The sequence below is a fragment of the Heterodontus francisci genome, chromosome 6, assembly GCF_036365525.1.
Source record: "Heterodontus francisci isolate sHetFra1 chromosome 6, sHetFra1.hap1, whole genome shotgun sequence".
NCBI classification, from domain to species: Eukaryota; Metazoa; Chordata; class Chondrichthyes; order Heterodontiformes; family Heterodontidae; genus Heterodontus; species Heterodontus francisci.
The window spans coordinates 1,861,303-1,878,649 of NC_090376.1; the positions used below are offsets into that span (position 1 = coordinate 1,861,303).

General features: G+C 45.7%; 1 protein-coding gene across 1 annotated transcript in view; it reads left to right on the top strand.

Annotated features, from left to right (window-relative positions):
* The window catches only part of LOC137371058 (dynein heavy chain domain-containing protein 1), a 373,825-nt gene that overhangs the window by 284,693 nt on the left and 71,785 nt on the right, over positions 1–17,347 (top strand). Inside the window, exons 31-33 of the mRNA XM_068032957.1 lie at positions 8,019–8,220; positions 8,813–8,915; positions 9,537–9,686. Of these exons, the coding sequence (XP_067889058.1) occupies positions 8,019–8,220; positions 8,813–8,915; positions 9,537–9,686 (455 nt within the window). The remainder of the gene's footprint in view (positions 1–8,018; positions 8,221–8,812; positions 8,916–9,536; positions 9,687–17,347) is intronic.

Sequence of the window (17,347 nt, forward strand, 5' to 3'; positions counted from 1 at the left end):
AATAATTGGAGGAGGGCCGACTTCAATGGGGAGACAATGGACTGACCCAGGTAAATTGGAATCAAAGCAAAACTGTCACGGAACTGTAAAGAGGAAATAATTCGGATACAGTCAAGGCACATTCCCAGGACAGGGAAAGGTAGGGCAAACAGATCCAGAGCTCCCTGGATGATGAGAGTGATAGAGAGTAAGATAAAGCAGAAAGAGGGTGCATATGACAGATGTCAGGTGAACAATACAATTGAGAACTAGGCTAATTATACAAGGTTCAGAGGTGAAGTGAAAAAACAAATAGGATAAGCAAAGAACACAGCATCTAACACAGAAGGGAATCCAATCTTCTATCAGCATATAAATAGTAAAAGGGTGGTAAAAAGAGGAGTGGGGCCCATTAGGGACCAAAAAGGGATTTATGCATGGAGGCAGAGGGCATGGCTGAAGTATTAAATGAACACTTTGCATCTTTCTTTATCAAAGAAGAAGATGCAATCCAGGCAATGGTGAAAGAAGAGGTAATTCAGACACTAAATGGGTGAAAAATTAATAAACAGGAAGTATTAGATAGGCCGTCTGTACTTAAAGTTGATAAGTCACCAGGACCAGATGAGATGCATCCAAGGATACTGAGGGAAGTAAGGGTGGAAATTGCAGAGGCACTGACCAAAATCTTCCAATCCTCCTTAGGTACAGAGCTGGTGCCAGAGGACTGGAGAATTGAAAATGTTACACCCTTGTTCAAAAAAGGGTGTAAGGATAAGCCCAGCAACTACAGGCCAGTTTAACCTTGGTGGTGGGAAAAATATTAAAAATGATAATTCCGAACAGAATTAACAGTCACTTGGGCGAATGCAGGTTAATTAAGGAAAGCCAGCATGGATTTGTTAAGGGCAAATTGTGTTTAACTAACTTGCTTGAGTTTTTTGATGAGGTAACAGAGAGGGTTGATGAGGGTAATGTGGTTGATGTGGTGTACATGGACTTCTGAAAGACATTTCATAAAATGCCACATAACAGAGTTTTCAGCAAAGTTGAAGCCTCTGGAATAAAAGGGACAGTAGCAGCATGGATATGACAGTGACTAAAGGACAGGAAACAGAGAATGGTAGTGAATAGTTGTTTCTTGGACTGGAGGAAGGTTTATAGTGGGTTTCCTCAGGGGTCAGTAATAGGACCCCCACTTTTCTTATTAATGATTTAGACTTGGGGAAGTGGGGAACAGCATAATATACTATTTGTAGAGGATTGAATAATTAGGGAAACAGATAACATCCTTGGGAAGCAGGATCGAGAGTCCCACATGCTATGCTGCCCACCTTGTGCCAGGGTGAGGATCATCTTGAACCAGCTTGACAGGATATTGGAGAGGGAAGGGGAGCATCCAGTCATTGTGGTTCATATTGGGACCAACAACATTGGGAAGAGTAGGCAAGAGGTCGTATTTGGAGAGTATCAGGAAGTAAGAGCTAGGAATTAAATTAAGGGTTATAATCTTTGGATTATTACCCAAGCCATGTGCAAACTGGCCTCGGGATAAGCAGATTAGGGAGGTGAACATGTGGCTGATGGAGTGGTGTGGAAAGAGGGGTCCCATGTCATGGGACTGCGGCACCAGTACTGGGACAGGAAGGAGCTGCTCCATGTGGACGGGCTTCACCTGAACCAGGCTGGGAACAGACTGCTAGTGGAAAGGATAAATAGGGCGGTCACAAGGACTTTAACCTAGTAAATGGGTGGTGAGGGCAGTGTGGTGGCCCAAGTGGAAAAGGTAATATAGATAATAGTTTGGAAATGAAATGAAAGGGAAGAGAATAGAGTAACAATCAGAAATTGTGCTTTGAGCACCAGAGGTAAAGGGAAGACTAAAAAATGTGAATTAATTAATCCAGGAGAGAGAAATAAGAAACATGTGAATAAAACATTAGAGCAGAAGGACAGGTTAGGTTATGTTCTTTATACAAACAAACGGAGTATAAGAAACACATTGAATGAATTGCAAGCACAAATCTAACTTGGCGAGTGCAGGTTGAGAGAGCGGTTAATAAAGCATACAGTATCCTGGGCTTTATTAATAGGGACATAGAGTACAAGAGCAAGGAAGTTATGTTGAATAAAAGCAAAATACTGCAGATGCTGGAAATCTGAAATGAAAACTAGAAATACTGGAAACACTCAGCAGGTCTGGCAGCATCTGTGGAGAGAGAAGCAGAGTTAACATTTCAAGTCAGTGGCCCTTCTTCAGAACTCCCTACTTTTGTATTCAATTCCCCTGGCAGATATTAGAAATGTAAAAGGTTTTAAGCAAATAAAGTGGGGGGTGGAGCAAGAGATAACAAAAAAGATTAAGACAAGGTCACAGAGAATAACTGACCAGAAGGTCATAGAGTCATACAGCACAGAAACAGGCCCTTCGGCACATCGTGTCTGTGCTGGCCATCAAGCACCTAACTATTCTAAACCCATTTTCCAGCACTTAGCCCGTAGCCTTGTATGCTATGTCGTTTCAAGTGCTCATCTAAATACTTCTTAAATGTTGTGAGGGTTCCTGCCTCTACCACCTCTTCAGGCAGTGTGTTCCAGATTCCAACCACCCTCTGGGTGGAAATATTTTTCCTCAAATTCCCTCTAAACTTCCTGCACCTTACCTTAAATCTATGCCCCCTGGATATTGACCCCGCCGCTAAGGGAGAAAGTTTCTTCCTATCTAACCGATCAATGCCCCTCATAATTTTGTATACCTCAATCAGGTCCCCCCTCAGCCTTCTCTGCTCTAAGGAAAACAACCCAAGCCTTTTCAGTCTCTCTTCATAGCTGAAATGCTCCAGCCCAGGCAACATCCTGGTGAATCTCCTCTGCACCCTCTCCAGTGCAATCACATCCGTCCCATAGTGTGGTAACCAGAACTGTACACAGTACTCCAGCTGTGGCCTAACCAGCGTTTTATACAGCTCCATCATAACCTTCCTGCTCTTATATTCTGTGCCTCGGCTAATAAAGGCAAGTATCCCATATGCCTTCCTAACCATCTTATCTACCTGTGCTGCTGCCTTCAGTGATCTTTGGACAAGTACACCAAGGTCCCTCTGACCCTTTGTACTTCCTAGGGTCCTACCATCCATTGTATATTCCCTTGCCTTGTTAGTCCTCCCAAAATGCATCACCTCATCACACTTCTCAGGATTAAATTCCATTTGCCACTGCTCCGCCCATCTTACCAGCCCATCTATATCATCCTGTAATCTAAGGCTTTCCTCCTCACTATTTATGACACCACCAATTTTCGCATGATTTGCAAACTTACTGATCATACCTCCTACATTCCCGTGTAAATCATTAATGTACATTACAAACAGCAAGGGTCCCAGCACCGATCCCTGCGGTACATCACTGGTCACAGGCTTCCAATCGCAAAAACAATACTCAACCATCACCCTTTGCCTCCTGCCACTAAGCCAATTTTGGTCATGGAGCAAAGGCAAACGGTATGTTAATGGTGTGGTGAAAGACAAAGCGAAGGTGGTGGATGCTGGTGGAAATGGTGGACCACACCATTAACATGGGAGCCATTACTGACATGGCTGCAAGACAGTCAAGACTGGAAACTAAATATACCAGGTTTTAGTGTCTACAGGAAACGTTGAGAAAATGGCGGAGGGGGAGGAGTAGCTTTAGTGATTAAGGATGAAAACACTTCAATGGCAAGAGAGCATATAACAAGAAGTAAGCAGAAATGGAGACTTTATGGGTAGAATTAAAAAATAGAAAAGTATTTAAACTGTAGTGGGAATTGTGGAGAGGCCTCCTGGTAGCAGCTGTGAAGTGGTAGATTGTATTAATGTAGAAATCAGGCAAGCATGTAGTAAAGGCAGAGTAGTTTCAATGGGGGAGTTTAACTTTCATTGGAATAAGCAGACTAGCTAGTGAATTTCTTGAATTTGTTCAGGATAGTTTTCTTATCTCCTAGATCAACAAGGGAACAAGCCATAGTAGTAGACTCGCCAACTTTAAGGGCATTTAAGTGGTCATTGGATTGACATATGGATGAAAATGGAATAGTTTAGGTCAGATGGTTTCACAGGTCGGCGCAACATCGAGGGCCGAAGGGCCTGTACTGCGCTGTAATGTTCTATGTTCTATGAGATTTAATAATGAGTAATGAGTCAGATTTTATTTAACAGCCTAATGATGCATGAACAGTTATCTAATAGCAATCATAATATGATTGAGTATAATGTAGTGTTTGAAAGGGAGAAATGTGAAAAACCGAGTAAGATCCTACATTTAGATAAGGCTGACTTCAATGGGATGAGATAGAAACTGTCCACAATACCCTGGGCAAATCAGTGCAAGTTGTTCAAAAAAGAATTATAGGAACATAGGAACATAGGAGCAGGAGTAGGCCATTCAGCCCATCGAGCCTGCCTCGCCATTCAATATGATCATGGCTGATCATCCACCTCAATGCCTTTTTCCCACACTATCCCCATATCCCTTTATGTTATTTGTATTTAGAAATCTGTCAATCTCTGCTTTAAACATGCTCAATGACTGAGCTTCACAGCCCTCTGGGGTAGAGAATTCCAGAGATTCAGAAAGAAATTTCTCCTCCTCTCTGTCCTAAGTGGCTTCCCCCTTATTTTTAAATTGTGTCCCCTGGTTCTAGGCTCCCCAACGAGGGGAAATTTAATGTGGTACAGTACCAGTTTATACCCCGAAGGGGCAAGAACTATAATTTCCAAAAATGACAGCCATGGATGACTAAAGAGGTAATAGACAACATAATAATAGGGTGGAGAAGCTGGAGTTAATCTCCTTCGAGCAAAGGAGATTGAGGGAGATTTGATAGAGGTGTACAAGATTATGACAGGTTTTGATAAGATAGGATAATGTTTGTAAGGATGATGTTCCCATTAGCTGATGGACTTGCAGGTGGTGGTGTTTACATGAGTCTGCTCCCCTTGTCCTTCGAGGAAGGTGTTGTCTAACGAGCCATGGTGCATTGCTGCAGTGCATCTTGTAGATGGTACACACTGCTGCCACTGTGCGTCGGTGGTGGAGGGAGTGAATGTTTGTGGATGGGGTGCCAATTAAGCAGGCTGCTTTGAACTGGATGGTGTCGAGCTTCCTCAGTGTTGTTGGAGCTGCACCCATCCAGGCAAGTGGAGAGTATTCCATCACACTCCTGACTTGTGCCTTGTAGATGGTGGACAGGCTTTGGGGAGACAGGAGGTGAGTTACTCGCTGCAGGATTCCCAGCCTCTAACTTGCTGTTGCAGCCACAGTATCTGTATGGCTGGTCCAGTTAAGTTTTAAGTAACATTTTACTACATCAAAGGGGCTCAATAAATGCACATCGATGTTGTTGTTCTGCCATCCTCTGGTGCAGGGAAGACGATGACCTGTTCCAGTTAGATGTCAGTTGGCTCAGTGGGCAGAGCTCAATCACTGAGTCATAGTTCGTGGGTTCAAGTCCTGCCCCATCTACTTGAACTTATTCATACCTTAGTTCAGTTTAGTTTAGAGATACAGCACTGAAACAGGCCCATCGGCCCACCGAGTCTGTGCCGACCATCAACCACCCATTCATACTAATCCTACACTAATTCCATATTCCTACCACATCCCCACCTGTCCCTATATTTCCCTACCACCTACCTATACCAGTGGCAATTAATAATGGCCAATTAACCTATCAACCTGCAAGTCTTTTGGCATGTGGGAGGAAACCGGAGCACCCGGAGGAAACCCACGCAGACACAGGGAGAACTTGCAAACACCACACAGGCTGTACCCAGATTTGAACCCAGGTCGCTGGAGCTGTGAGGCTGCGGTGCTAACCACTGCGTCACTGTGCCGCCCAAAGCTGGCATTCCCAGTGCAGTACTGAGGGAGTGCTGCACTGTGGGAGGGTCAGTACTGAGGGAGTGCTGCACTGTGGGAGGATCAGTACTGAGGGAGTGCTGCACTGTCGGACAGGAAGTACTGAGGGAGCGCTGCACTGTCGGAGGGTCCGTAGTGAGGGAGCACTGCACTGTCGGAGAGTCAGTTGTGAGGGAGCGCTGCACTGTCGGAGGGTCAGTACTGAGGGAATGCTGCACTGTCGGAGGGTCAGTACTGAGGGAATGCTGCACTGTCAGAGGGCCAATACTGAGGGAGCTCTGCACTGTCGGAGGGTCAGTAGTGAGGGAGCGCTGCACTGTCGGAGGGTCAGTACTGAGGGAATACTGCACTGTTGGTGGGTCAGTACAGGTGAGGTCCCAAAGGACTGGAGAATAGCCAATGTTGTGCCTTTGTTTAAGAAGGGTGGCAAGGATAATCCAGGAAATTATAGGCCGGTGAGCCTTACGTCAGTGGTAGGGAAACTATTAGAAGGGATTCTTCGGGACGGGATTTACTCCCATTTGGAAACAAAGGAACTTATTAGCGAGAGACAGCATGGTTTTGTGAAGGAGAGGTCGTGTCTTACTAATTTGATTGAGTTTTTTGAGGAAGTGACAACGATGATTGATGAAGGAAGGGCGGTGGATGTTATCTATATGGACTGCAGTAAAACCTTTGACAAGGTCCCGCATGGTAGACTGGTACAAAAGGTGAAGTCACACGGGATCAGAGGTGAGCTGGCAAGATGGAGACAGAACTGGCTCGGTCATAGAAGACAGAGGGTATCAGTGGATGGGTGTTTTTCTGAATGGAGGGATGTGACTAGTGGTGTTCCGCAGGTATCAGTGCTGGGACCTTTGCTGTTTGTAGTATATATAAATGATTTGGAGGAAAACGTAGCTGGTCTGATTAGTAAGTTTGCGGACGACACAAAGGTTGGTGGAGTTGCGAATAACGATGAGGATTGTCAGAGGATACGGCAGGATATAGATCGGTTGGAGACTTGGGCGGAGAAATGGCAGATGGAGTTTAATCCGGACAAATGTGAGGTAATGCATTTTGGAAGGTCTAATGCAGGTGGGAGGTATACAGTAAATGGCAGAATCCTTAGGAGTATTGACAGGCAGAGAGATCTGGGCGTACAGGTCCACAGGTCACTGAAAGTGGCAATGCAGGTGGATAAGGTAGTCAAGAAGGCATACGGCATGCTTGCCTTCATCGGTCGGGGCATAGAGTATAAAAATTGGAAAGTCATGTTGCAGCTGTACAGAAACTTAGTTAGGCCACACTTAGAATATTGCGTGAAATTCTGGTCGCCACACTACCAGAAGGACGTGGAGGCTTTGGAGAGGGTACAGAGGAGGTTTACCAGGATGTTGCCTGGTCTGGAGGGCATTAGCTATGAGGAGAGGTTGGATAAACTCGGATTGTTTTCACTGGAACGACGGAGGTGGAGGGGGCGACATGATAGAGGTTTACAAAGTTATGAGCGGCATGTACAGAGTGGATAGTCAGAAGCTTTTTCCCAGGGTGGAAGAGTCATTTACTAGGGGGCATAGGTTTAAGGTGAGAGGGGCAAAGTTTAGAGGGGATGTGCGAGGCAAGTTCTTTACACAGAGGGTGGTGAGTGCCTGGAACTTGTTGCCGCGGGAGATGGTGGAAGCAGGTACGATAGCGACGTTTAAGAGGCACCTTGACAAATACATGAATAGGATGGGAATAGAAGGATACGGTCCCCGGAAGTGCAGAAGGTGTTAGTTTAGGCAGGCATCAAGATCGGCACAGGCTTGAAGGGCCGAATGGCCTGTTCCTGTGCTGTACTGTTCTTTGTTCTTTGTTCAGTACTGAGGGAGCGCTGCACTGTCGGAGGGTCAGTACTGAGGGAGTACTGCACTGTCGGAGGGTCAGTACTGAGGGAGTACTGCACTGAGGGTCCTACATTACATCAGTGATGATTGATTTAACGTACATGATTGGCTGTAAAGCACTTTGGAAAGTCCTGAGATTATGAAGGTGCTATAGAAACCCAAGTTGTTTGTTCTGAGCAACAGATGTTCCAGCTGTGGCACAGGCTTTGTTTAGTTCATTGAATGCAGTTACAGCAGCCACAGAGTGACTGGTGTCATTTTGTCTCTCATTAGGCCATTCAATAGCTCAGATATGGATGCTCCTCCCTGTCATCACCAAAGTCATGGCTTTAATTCACCAGTCGGCTCTGAGCTATGCTAAGCAAATGACCCCCACTCTGCCGCTCATCACCCCACGACACTATGTGGATTTCATTGACATGTTCTGGATGATTTCCTATAACCTGGAGCAATCTGTGGGTTTCCAAACTGAAAGGTGAGTCTCTCCCGCCCTCATCCAGAAAGGGATTGCAGAATAATGAACATGGATCAGGAGAATGCAGCAGAAACCAGGTGAGGAATGGGGCAGGGATTAGGAATTAGGAGAATGGGGGACATTAGGGGAATGGAATTTAGGGGAAACGAGGAGGATATTGGAGGCAGTGGTGAGTCTTCTTCAGGGGAGGAGGACAGAGGTGGGGGGAGGTGGGTGGTTAAGTTCACAGGAAGAACTGGAGATCACTCCATCAGAACAGAGAAGGTTCAGGGAGATGTGACAGTCAGGGTTAGGGTTAGGTTTGGTCATTCAGAGGAATGCTAAATGGGGAAGAGGCAGTTCCTTTGTTGGTGGGTTGGTGACTCAAGGACAGAAATTTAAATCACCGCTGAATGGTGAGATTAGGAGAACCCTTTTTGCACTGAGGGTTATAAAAACTATTTGAAAAGTTTAAAATGTGAAGGTGAAAGGGCAGATGAATGGGACCAAGAGCGAGCTCTTCAGATTGCTGGCAGGTTCAATGGGCTGAATGGCTTCATTGTGTCCAGTAAAGTTCTGTGAGGAAAGTAAAAATTCGGAGTATTTTTAACAGGATGGGACTGGGACTCAGTAAGATCCAAGAAGTGTATAACACAGCAGAAGATTACAAGAAGGAAATAGACCTGTTGAAACACAAACTGGAACTACTGGCAGAGGTAAGGAATGTGCAACAAAGTCAATGTAGCTCCCAATTCTTCAGATTTTACACAAGTACACACACATTTTCCCAGTTTTCCACCTTTCCTCTCCTGAAGGGCTGATCCTGGGTCATGTGTTCCAGCTTCTGATTCTCCTTAGGTCATAGGCAAAGGGCGTTGAATCTACCTGAGTCACAGGGTCACAAGCAAAAGGAATCCTCTGGTACTTCAACCAAATACCCATTTTCTATGTGAGTCTGGACAGTGAGACAGCAGGGCTCCAATGGGCCAGATCTGATCAATATCCAATATCCACACATGTCATTTCCAGCAGCAGCCTCTGGATAATCAAGAGTGTTGGCTGGCTACCCTCTCCCCAACTCCAGCTGAGATCAGGGAATTAATTTTTACTGGCGATGATAAAGGTAATTGAGATCTGTATTAAGGCAATCTGACCCAATTATCCTATCAGTCTGAGGCTGAATGTAACCCCAGCTCCCTGAGGGTGAAAGGTCAGTTTCTGATCCCTGACCTCATGGAGACAGCAGCTGTGTTGACGTTGCCTGTGGATGGGTCTGATTAGTGCTGTAGCTCTCTACACTGAAACACTGTCTGACAACCTTGTCTTACTTGCTGCAGAAAATGAAACAATTGCATGATCAGTACACTAAAGTGAAAAGGGAATTCATAGATCTTCTGTTGAAGTGTCGTGAGGAGGAGTTTCGTGTTACACTGCTGCTGCGAGAATTGGAGGCAGCCCGCAAGAAATTTGAGAGAGAATTTGGCACGGTAAATGCACAGCTAATATTAGGACATTTATCACAATCTATCAACAAATCTCCAAAAATGGAAAAGTTAAAGCCTTGAGGCTTTGCTTATTAATAACTTAATTGGACAGTGGGTATCACTCTTGCCTCTGAGTCAAAAGATTGTGGTTTCCAGTCCCACTCCATAGACATCAGCACAGAATCTTGGCTGACACTTCCAGTGCAGTACAGAGGGAGAGCTGCACTGTCAGAGGTATCATCTTTTGGACAAGACATTAAATCAAGGCCCTATCTGGTCTTTCAGGTGATGTAAAAATCCAATGGCAGTGTTGAAGCAAGACCTCCCCCATGCCCAGATCAATATTTATCCCTCAGTTAACATCACAAAAACAGATTATCTGGTCATTATCACTTTGCTGTTTGTGGGATCTTGCTGTACGTAAATTGGCTGCCGCATTTCCTACATTACAACCGTGACAACATAGAATAAAATAGATTTTTACAGCAGAGAAACAGGCCATTCGGCCCACCAAGTCTTTGCTGGTCTTTGCTACACACGAGCCTCCTCCCATTCCTCTACATTTCACCCTGTCAACATAAAATACTTCATTAGCTTTGTAACGTCCTGAGATTGTGAAAGGCGCTATATAAATGCAAATTTGCACTTTCTTTGTAGTCTGTGAACCCACAACGACTTTCTAACCTGAACAATCACCAAACAACAATTGACCTCAAGTTGCCCCAATACCAGCCTTGTGTATCCTTAAAGGGATAAAGGTGTATGTGGTGTCACTGGCTTCTACACCAGATATTGGGGTTCAGTGGTCCAGCCAGACAGTGGGAGGGAAGACTTCACAATGACTGAGCAACAACAGCAAGGAAACTGTTCCACAGAGGGAGCCACTGACTGAACGGGATGCTGCTCCCATTAGAGAGCTGAGTGGATGCAGATTGCATAGAATTAATAAAATGTACAACACAGAAACAGGCCATTTGGTCCAATTGATCTATGTCAGTGTTTATGCTCCACACAGTCCTCCTCTCATCCTATTTCAACAACATATCATAGAATTATAGGGTGATGCAGTATAGAAGGAGGCCATTTGGTCCATCGTACCATGCCAGCTCTTTTGTACAGCTATTCAATACATCCTACTCCCATATAGAAGCTTTTACAGTCCGTTGTTATATTTTTTGCCAGCTTACATTCATATTCTATTCTCCCTTTCTTTATCAGTTTCTTCATCCTCCTTTGCTGTATTCTAAAATCCTCCCAATCCTCAGGTTTATTACTAATTCTGGCAACTTTATAGACCTTTTCTTTTAATCTTATACAATCCTTAACTTCCTTTATTCTCCACGGTTGACTGCCTTTACGTTTGGGGTTTTTGTGCCTTGAAGGAATGTTTAGCTGTAAACAAAGTAATATTTCTTGAAAGGCTATCCATTGTCTTTATACTGTCTTATCTTTTAATGGATTTTCCCAATCCAAGTGATTCCCAGCAAATTTGCCCCTCATACCTTCATAATTTCCTTTGTTCAAATTTAACACCTTGGCTTCAGATTGAAATACCTCGCTTCCAAACATAATGTAAAATTCTATCATATTATGGTCACTCATCCATAAAGGTTCTTTTACAACAAGATTATTAATTAGCCCTTTCTCATTACATAAAACTAGATCTAAATTGGCCTGTTTTCTAGTTGGTTCCTCAACATACTGCCCTGGAGAAACCATCCCAAACACACTCCAGAAACTCATCCTCCACACCATTAGTGCTCATTAGGTTTACCCAGTCTATATGCAGATTGACGTCACCCATGATTACTGTATTACCCATGCTACATGCTTCTCTAATTTCCTGATTAATACCATGCCTCACACTACCACTACTGTTTGGTGGCCCTTAAGCAACTCCTACCAATGTTTGCTGCCCCTTGCTGTTTCTTAGCTCCACCCAAACAGATTCCACATTTTGTTCTTTCGATCTGAGATCCTCCCTTACTAATGTACTGATCCCATCCCTTATTATCAGTGTAACACCACCTCCTTTTCCTTTTGCCTGTCCTTCCTTGAGTACAGGAGCAAGGATGTCTTACTGCAGTTATACAGGGCCTTGGTGAGACCACATCTGGAGTACTGTGTGCAGTTTTGATCTCCTTATCTGAGGAAGAATGCTTTTGCCTTGGAGGGAGTGCAAAGAAGATTTACTAAGCTGATTCCTGGGATGGCAGGATTGATGTATGAGGAGAGATTGGGTCAACTAGACCTGTATTCACTAGAGTTTAGAAGAATGAGAGGGGAATCTCATAGAAACCTATAAAATTCTAACAGGCCTAGACAGGCGAGTTGCAGGGAGGATGTTCCCGATGGCTGGGGAGTCCAGAACCAGGGGTGACAGTCTCAGGATACGGGGTATGCCATTTAGAACTGAGATGAGGAGAAATATCTTCACTCAGAGGGTGGTGAACCTGTGGAATTCTCTACTGCAGAAGGCAGTGGAGGCCAAGTCATTAAATATATTCAAGAAGGAGATAGATATATTTCTTAATGCCAAAGGGATCAAGGGATATGGGGAGAAAGCGGGAACAGGGTACTGAATTAGACGATCAGCCGTGATCTTTTTTGAATGGCAGAGCAGGCCCGAAGGGCTGAATGGCCTACTCCTGCTCCTATTTTCTATGTTTCTATGTTTCCTAAATGTTGAATAGCTTTGAATATTCAGTTCCGAGTCTTGGTCACCCTGCAGCCACATTTCCGTTATGGCAATTAGATCATACCGTTTTACCTCTATTTGGGCCTTTAAACCATCTACCTTGTTGTGAATGCTGCGTGCATTCAGGTAGAGTGCCCTTAACCTTGTCTTCTTGACAGTATTCTGCATTCTAAGCCTAATTGATGCCTGCCTTTGTTTTGCCTGCCTTCTAATGTCACTTGATACTTTTCTACCTCCTGTCATGACCAGGGGGCATAGATTTAAGCTAAAGGGCAGGAGGTTTAGAGGGGATTTGAGGAAAACAAATTTCACCCAGAGGGTGGTTGGAATCTGGAACACACTGTCTGAAGGGGTGGTAGAGGCAGAAACCCTCAAGAGCATACAGGGCTACGGGCCAAGTGCTGGAAAATGGAACTAGAATAGATAGGTGCTTGATGGCCGGCACAGACACGGTAGGCCGAAAGGCCTGTTTCTGTGCTGTGTAACTCGATGACTCTATGTTAACAGCTTTACTTCCTTCCAACCCTCAGGTTCCCATAGATCTCCCTGCAAAGATGTTAGTTCTGGTCCTGTTAAGGTGCAGCTCGTCCATCTTGTACAGGTCCCACCTGCCCCAGAACTGGTCCCAATGCTTCAGAAATCTGATGCCCTCCCTCCTACACCAATTCTCCAGCCACGTGTTCAATCAATCAATCCTCCTATTCCTATGCTCACTAGCACGTGGCACTGGGAGTAATCCTGAGATTACTGCTTTGGACGTCCTACTTTTTAATTTTCTTCCTAACTCCCTAAAATCTGCATACAGGACCTCATCACTCTTCCTACTTATGTTATTAATACCAATGTGGACCATGACCTCTGGCTGTTCACCCTCCCCCAGAAGGATGTCCTGCAGCCGCTCCATGACATCCTTGACACTGGCACCAGGAGGCAACACACCATCCTAGAGTCACATTTACTGCCGCAGAAACACATGTCTGATCCCCTGATTATCGAATACCCTATCACTATTGCTCTTCCACTCTTCTTCCTCCGCTCCTGTGCAGCTGAGCCACCCATGGTGCCACAGACTTTGCTCTGACTGCACTCCCCCAAGGAACCATCGCTCTTACCAGTATCCAAAATGGAAAACCAATTAGCAAGCAAGATAGAGTCAGGGGACTCCTGCACTGCCTGCCTGGTTCTCAGACTGCCTGGTGACCACCCATTCCCTCTCTGAACTGTGGTGTGACCACCTTCCTAAACGTGCTATCCACATAGTCCTCCACCTTGCGAATGCACAACAGTGACTCCAGCCGCTACTCGAGTTCCGAAACCCGGAGCTCGAGCTTCTGCAGCCAGTGACACTTCTTGCATATGTGTTCATCTAGGACACGTGGTGCATCCATGACTTCCCACATACCGCAGAACATACATTCCACTTGGCCAAGCTGACTTGCCATACCATAAACTTTTTACTACTAGTTACTCACTAGTTACTGACCAATCAACTTCTTCCCCTGTACCGAAGAGCGAGGCAGCTACTGGAGACTGAAAAAAGGTAGAGGAAAGAAAGAAAGGCATCCCTCCCTCACGCACCAAACTCCCACTTTACACTCTGTGCACCCAAATTTATTTTCTTAATTTATGTTCCCCTCCTTACTGAACACCCTCAATTACCAAACTCCCTTCTTCACAGTCTGTGACCTCAATGCAGACAAGCACCCCTGAATTTATACTCTGAAAACAATGCTGTGTTAGCTGTGCTAGAGCTCTGCTAAAGCTCAGAAACCAGTTTAAGCGAGCTACCTAATTAACTAGCTGCAGCGACTCTGAGTGTTAGTATACCCCTGTTTAAAACTGCAAGAAACCTAATTTACCTCTTAACTGAAACTCCAGCTCCTCACAGACCGCGTTAGGGAACTGGAGCTGGATGAACTTCGGATCATTCAGGAGGCTGAGGGGGTCGTAGAGAGCAGTTATAGGGGAGTAGTGACACCTAATTTACAGGATAAAGGTAGCTGGGTGACCGTCAGGGGAGGGAAAGGGAAAAGGCACACAGTGCAGGGATCCCCTGTGGCCGTTCCCCTCAATAATAAGTATACCGTTTTGGATATGGTTGGGGGGGACGACCGACCAGGGGAAAGCCACAGCGGCCAGGTCTCTGGCACTGAGCCTGGGTCTGTGGCTCAGAAGGGAAGGGGGGAGAATAGGAGAGCGATAGTGATAGGAGATTCAATGGTTAGAGCAACAGACAGGAGATTCTGTGGTCGCGAACAAGACTCCCAGATGGTATGTTGCCTCCCGGGTGCCAGGGTCAGGGATGTCTCGGATCGAGTCTACAGGATTCTTAAGGGGGAGGGGGAGCAGCCAGAAGTCGTGGTACACATCGGTACCAATGACATAGCTAGGAAAAGGGATGAGGACCTGAAAAGCGAATATAGGGAGTTAGGTTGGAAGCTGAAAGGCAGGACGAGCAGAGTAGTAATCTCAGGATTGATACCGGTGCCACGTGCTAGTGAGGCTAGAAACAGAGAGCGAGTGCAGCTGAACACGTGGCTACAGAGCTGGTGTAGGAGGGAGGGCTTCAGATATGTGGATCATTGGGATACCTTCTGTGGAAGCTGGGACCTTTTCAAGAAGGACGGGTTGCATCTGAACTGGAGGGGCACCAATATCCTGGGCGGGAGGTTTGCTAGAGCTCTTCGGGAGGGTTTAAACTAGTTTGGCAGGGGGATGGGAACTGGAGCTACGGATCAGTGGATGGGGTAGCTGTTGAACAGGCAGATACAGAGTGCAGAGAGTCTGTGAGGAAGGTTAGACAGTTGACAGGGCAAAGTTGCAGCCAGTATGATGGGTTGGTGTGTCTATTTTAACGCAAGAAGTGTCAGGAATAAGGGTGATGAACTTAGAGCATGGATCAGTACTTGGAGCTACGATGTTGTGGCCATTACGGAGACTTGGATATCACAGGGGCAGGAATGGATGTTGGATGTTCCGGGGTTTAGATGTTTCAAAAGGAATAGGGAGGGAGGTAAAAGAGGTGGGGGAGTGGCATTGCTAATCAGGGATAGTATCACAGCTGCAGAAAGGGAGGTCGTCGAGGAGGGTTTGTCTACTGAGTCATTATGGGTGGAAGTCAGAAACAGAAAAGGGGCAGTCACTTTGTTGGGAGTTTTCTATAGACCCCCCAACAGCAACAGAGACACAGAGGAACAGATTGGGAGGTAGATTTTGGAAAGGTGCAGAAGTACCAGGGTTGTTGTCATGGGTGACTTCAACTTCCCTAATATTGATTGGAACCTCCTTAGTGCAAATAGTTTGGATGGAGCAGATTTTGTCAGGTGTGTCCAGGAAGGTTTCCTGACTCAATATGTAGATAGGCCGACTAGAGGGGAGGCTATGTTGGACTTGGTGCTTGGCAACGAACCAGGCCAGGTGGCAGATCTCTCGGTGGGAGAGCATTTCGGTGATAGCGATCACAACTCCCTGACCTTTACTATAGTCATGGAGAGGGACAGGAGCAGACGGGATGGGAAAATATTTAATTGGGGGATGGGAAATTACAATGCTATTAGGCAGGAACTGGGGAGCTTAAATTGGGAACAGATGTTCTCAGGGAAATGCACGACAGAAATGTGGAGGTTGTTTAGGGAGCACTTGCTGCAACTGCTGGATAGGTTTGTCCCAATGAGGCAAGGAAGGGATGGTAGTGTGAAGGAACCTTGGATGACAAGAGATGTGGAACAGCTAGTCAAGAGGAAGAAGGAAGCTTACTTAAGGTTGAGGAAGCAAGGATCAGACAGGGCTCTAGAGGGTTACAAGGTAGCCAGGAAGGAACTGAAGAATGGACTTAGGAGAGCTAGAAGGGGACATGAAAAAGTCTTGGCGGGTAGGATTAGGGAAAATCCCAAGGCGTTCTACGCTTATGTGAGGAACAAGAGGATGGCCAGAGTGAGGGTAGGGCCGATCAGGGATAGTGGAGGGAACTAGTGCCTGGAGTCGGAGGAGATAGGGGAGGTCCTAAATGAATACTTTGCTTCAGTATTCACTAATGAGAGGGACCTGGTCGTTTGTGAGGACAGCGTGAAACAGGCTGATATGCTCGAACAGGTTGATGTTAAGAGGGAGGATGTGCTGAAAATTTTGAAAGACATGAGGACAGATAAGTTCCTGGGGCCAGACGAGATATACCCAAGGATATTACGGGAAGTGAGGGAAGAGATTGCCGCGCCTTTGGCGATGATCTTTGCGTCCTCACTGTCCACTGGAGTAGTACCAGATGATTGGAGGGTGGCAAATGTTATTCCCTTGTTCAAGAAAGGGAATAGGGATAACCCTGGGAATTATAGACCAATCAGTCTTGTCGGTAGTGGGCAAATTATTGGAGAGGATTCTGGGAGACAGGATTTATGATTATTTGGAAAAGCATAGTTTGATTAGAGACAGTCAGCATGGCTTTGTGAGGGGAAGGTCATGCCTCACAAGCCTTATTGAATTCTTTGAAGATGTGACAACACACATTGATGAAGGAAGAGCAGTGGATGTGGTGAAAATGGATTTTAGCAAGGCGTTTGATAAGGTTCCCCATGGTAGGCTCATTCAGAAAGTAAGGAGGCATGGGATACAGGGAAAGTTGGCTGTCTGGATACAGAATTGGCTGGTCCATAGAAGACAGAGGGTGGTAGTGGATGGAAAGTATTCAGCCTGGAGCTCGGTGACCAGTGGTGTTCCGCAGGGATCTGTTCTGGGACCTCTGCTCTTTGTGACTTTTATAAATGACTTGGATGAGGAAGTGGAAGGCTGGGTTATCAAGTTTGCCGATGACACGAAGGTTGCTGGAGTTGTGGATAGTGTGGAGGGCTGTTGTAGGTTGCAACGGGACATTGACAGGATGCAGAGCTGGGCTGAGAAGTGGCAGATGGAGTTCAACCAGGAAAAGTGTGAAGTGATTCATTTTGGAAGGTCGAATTTGAATGTAGAATAC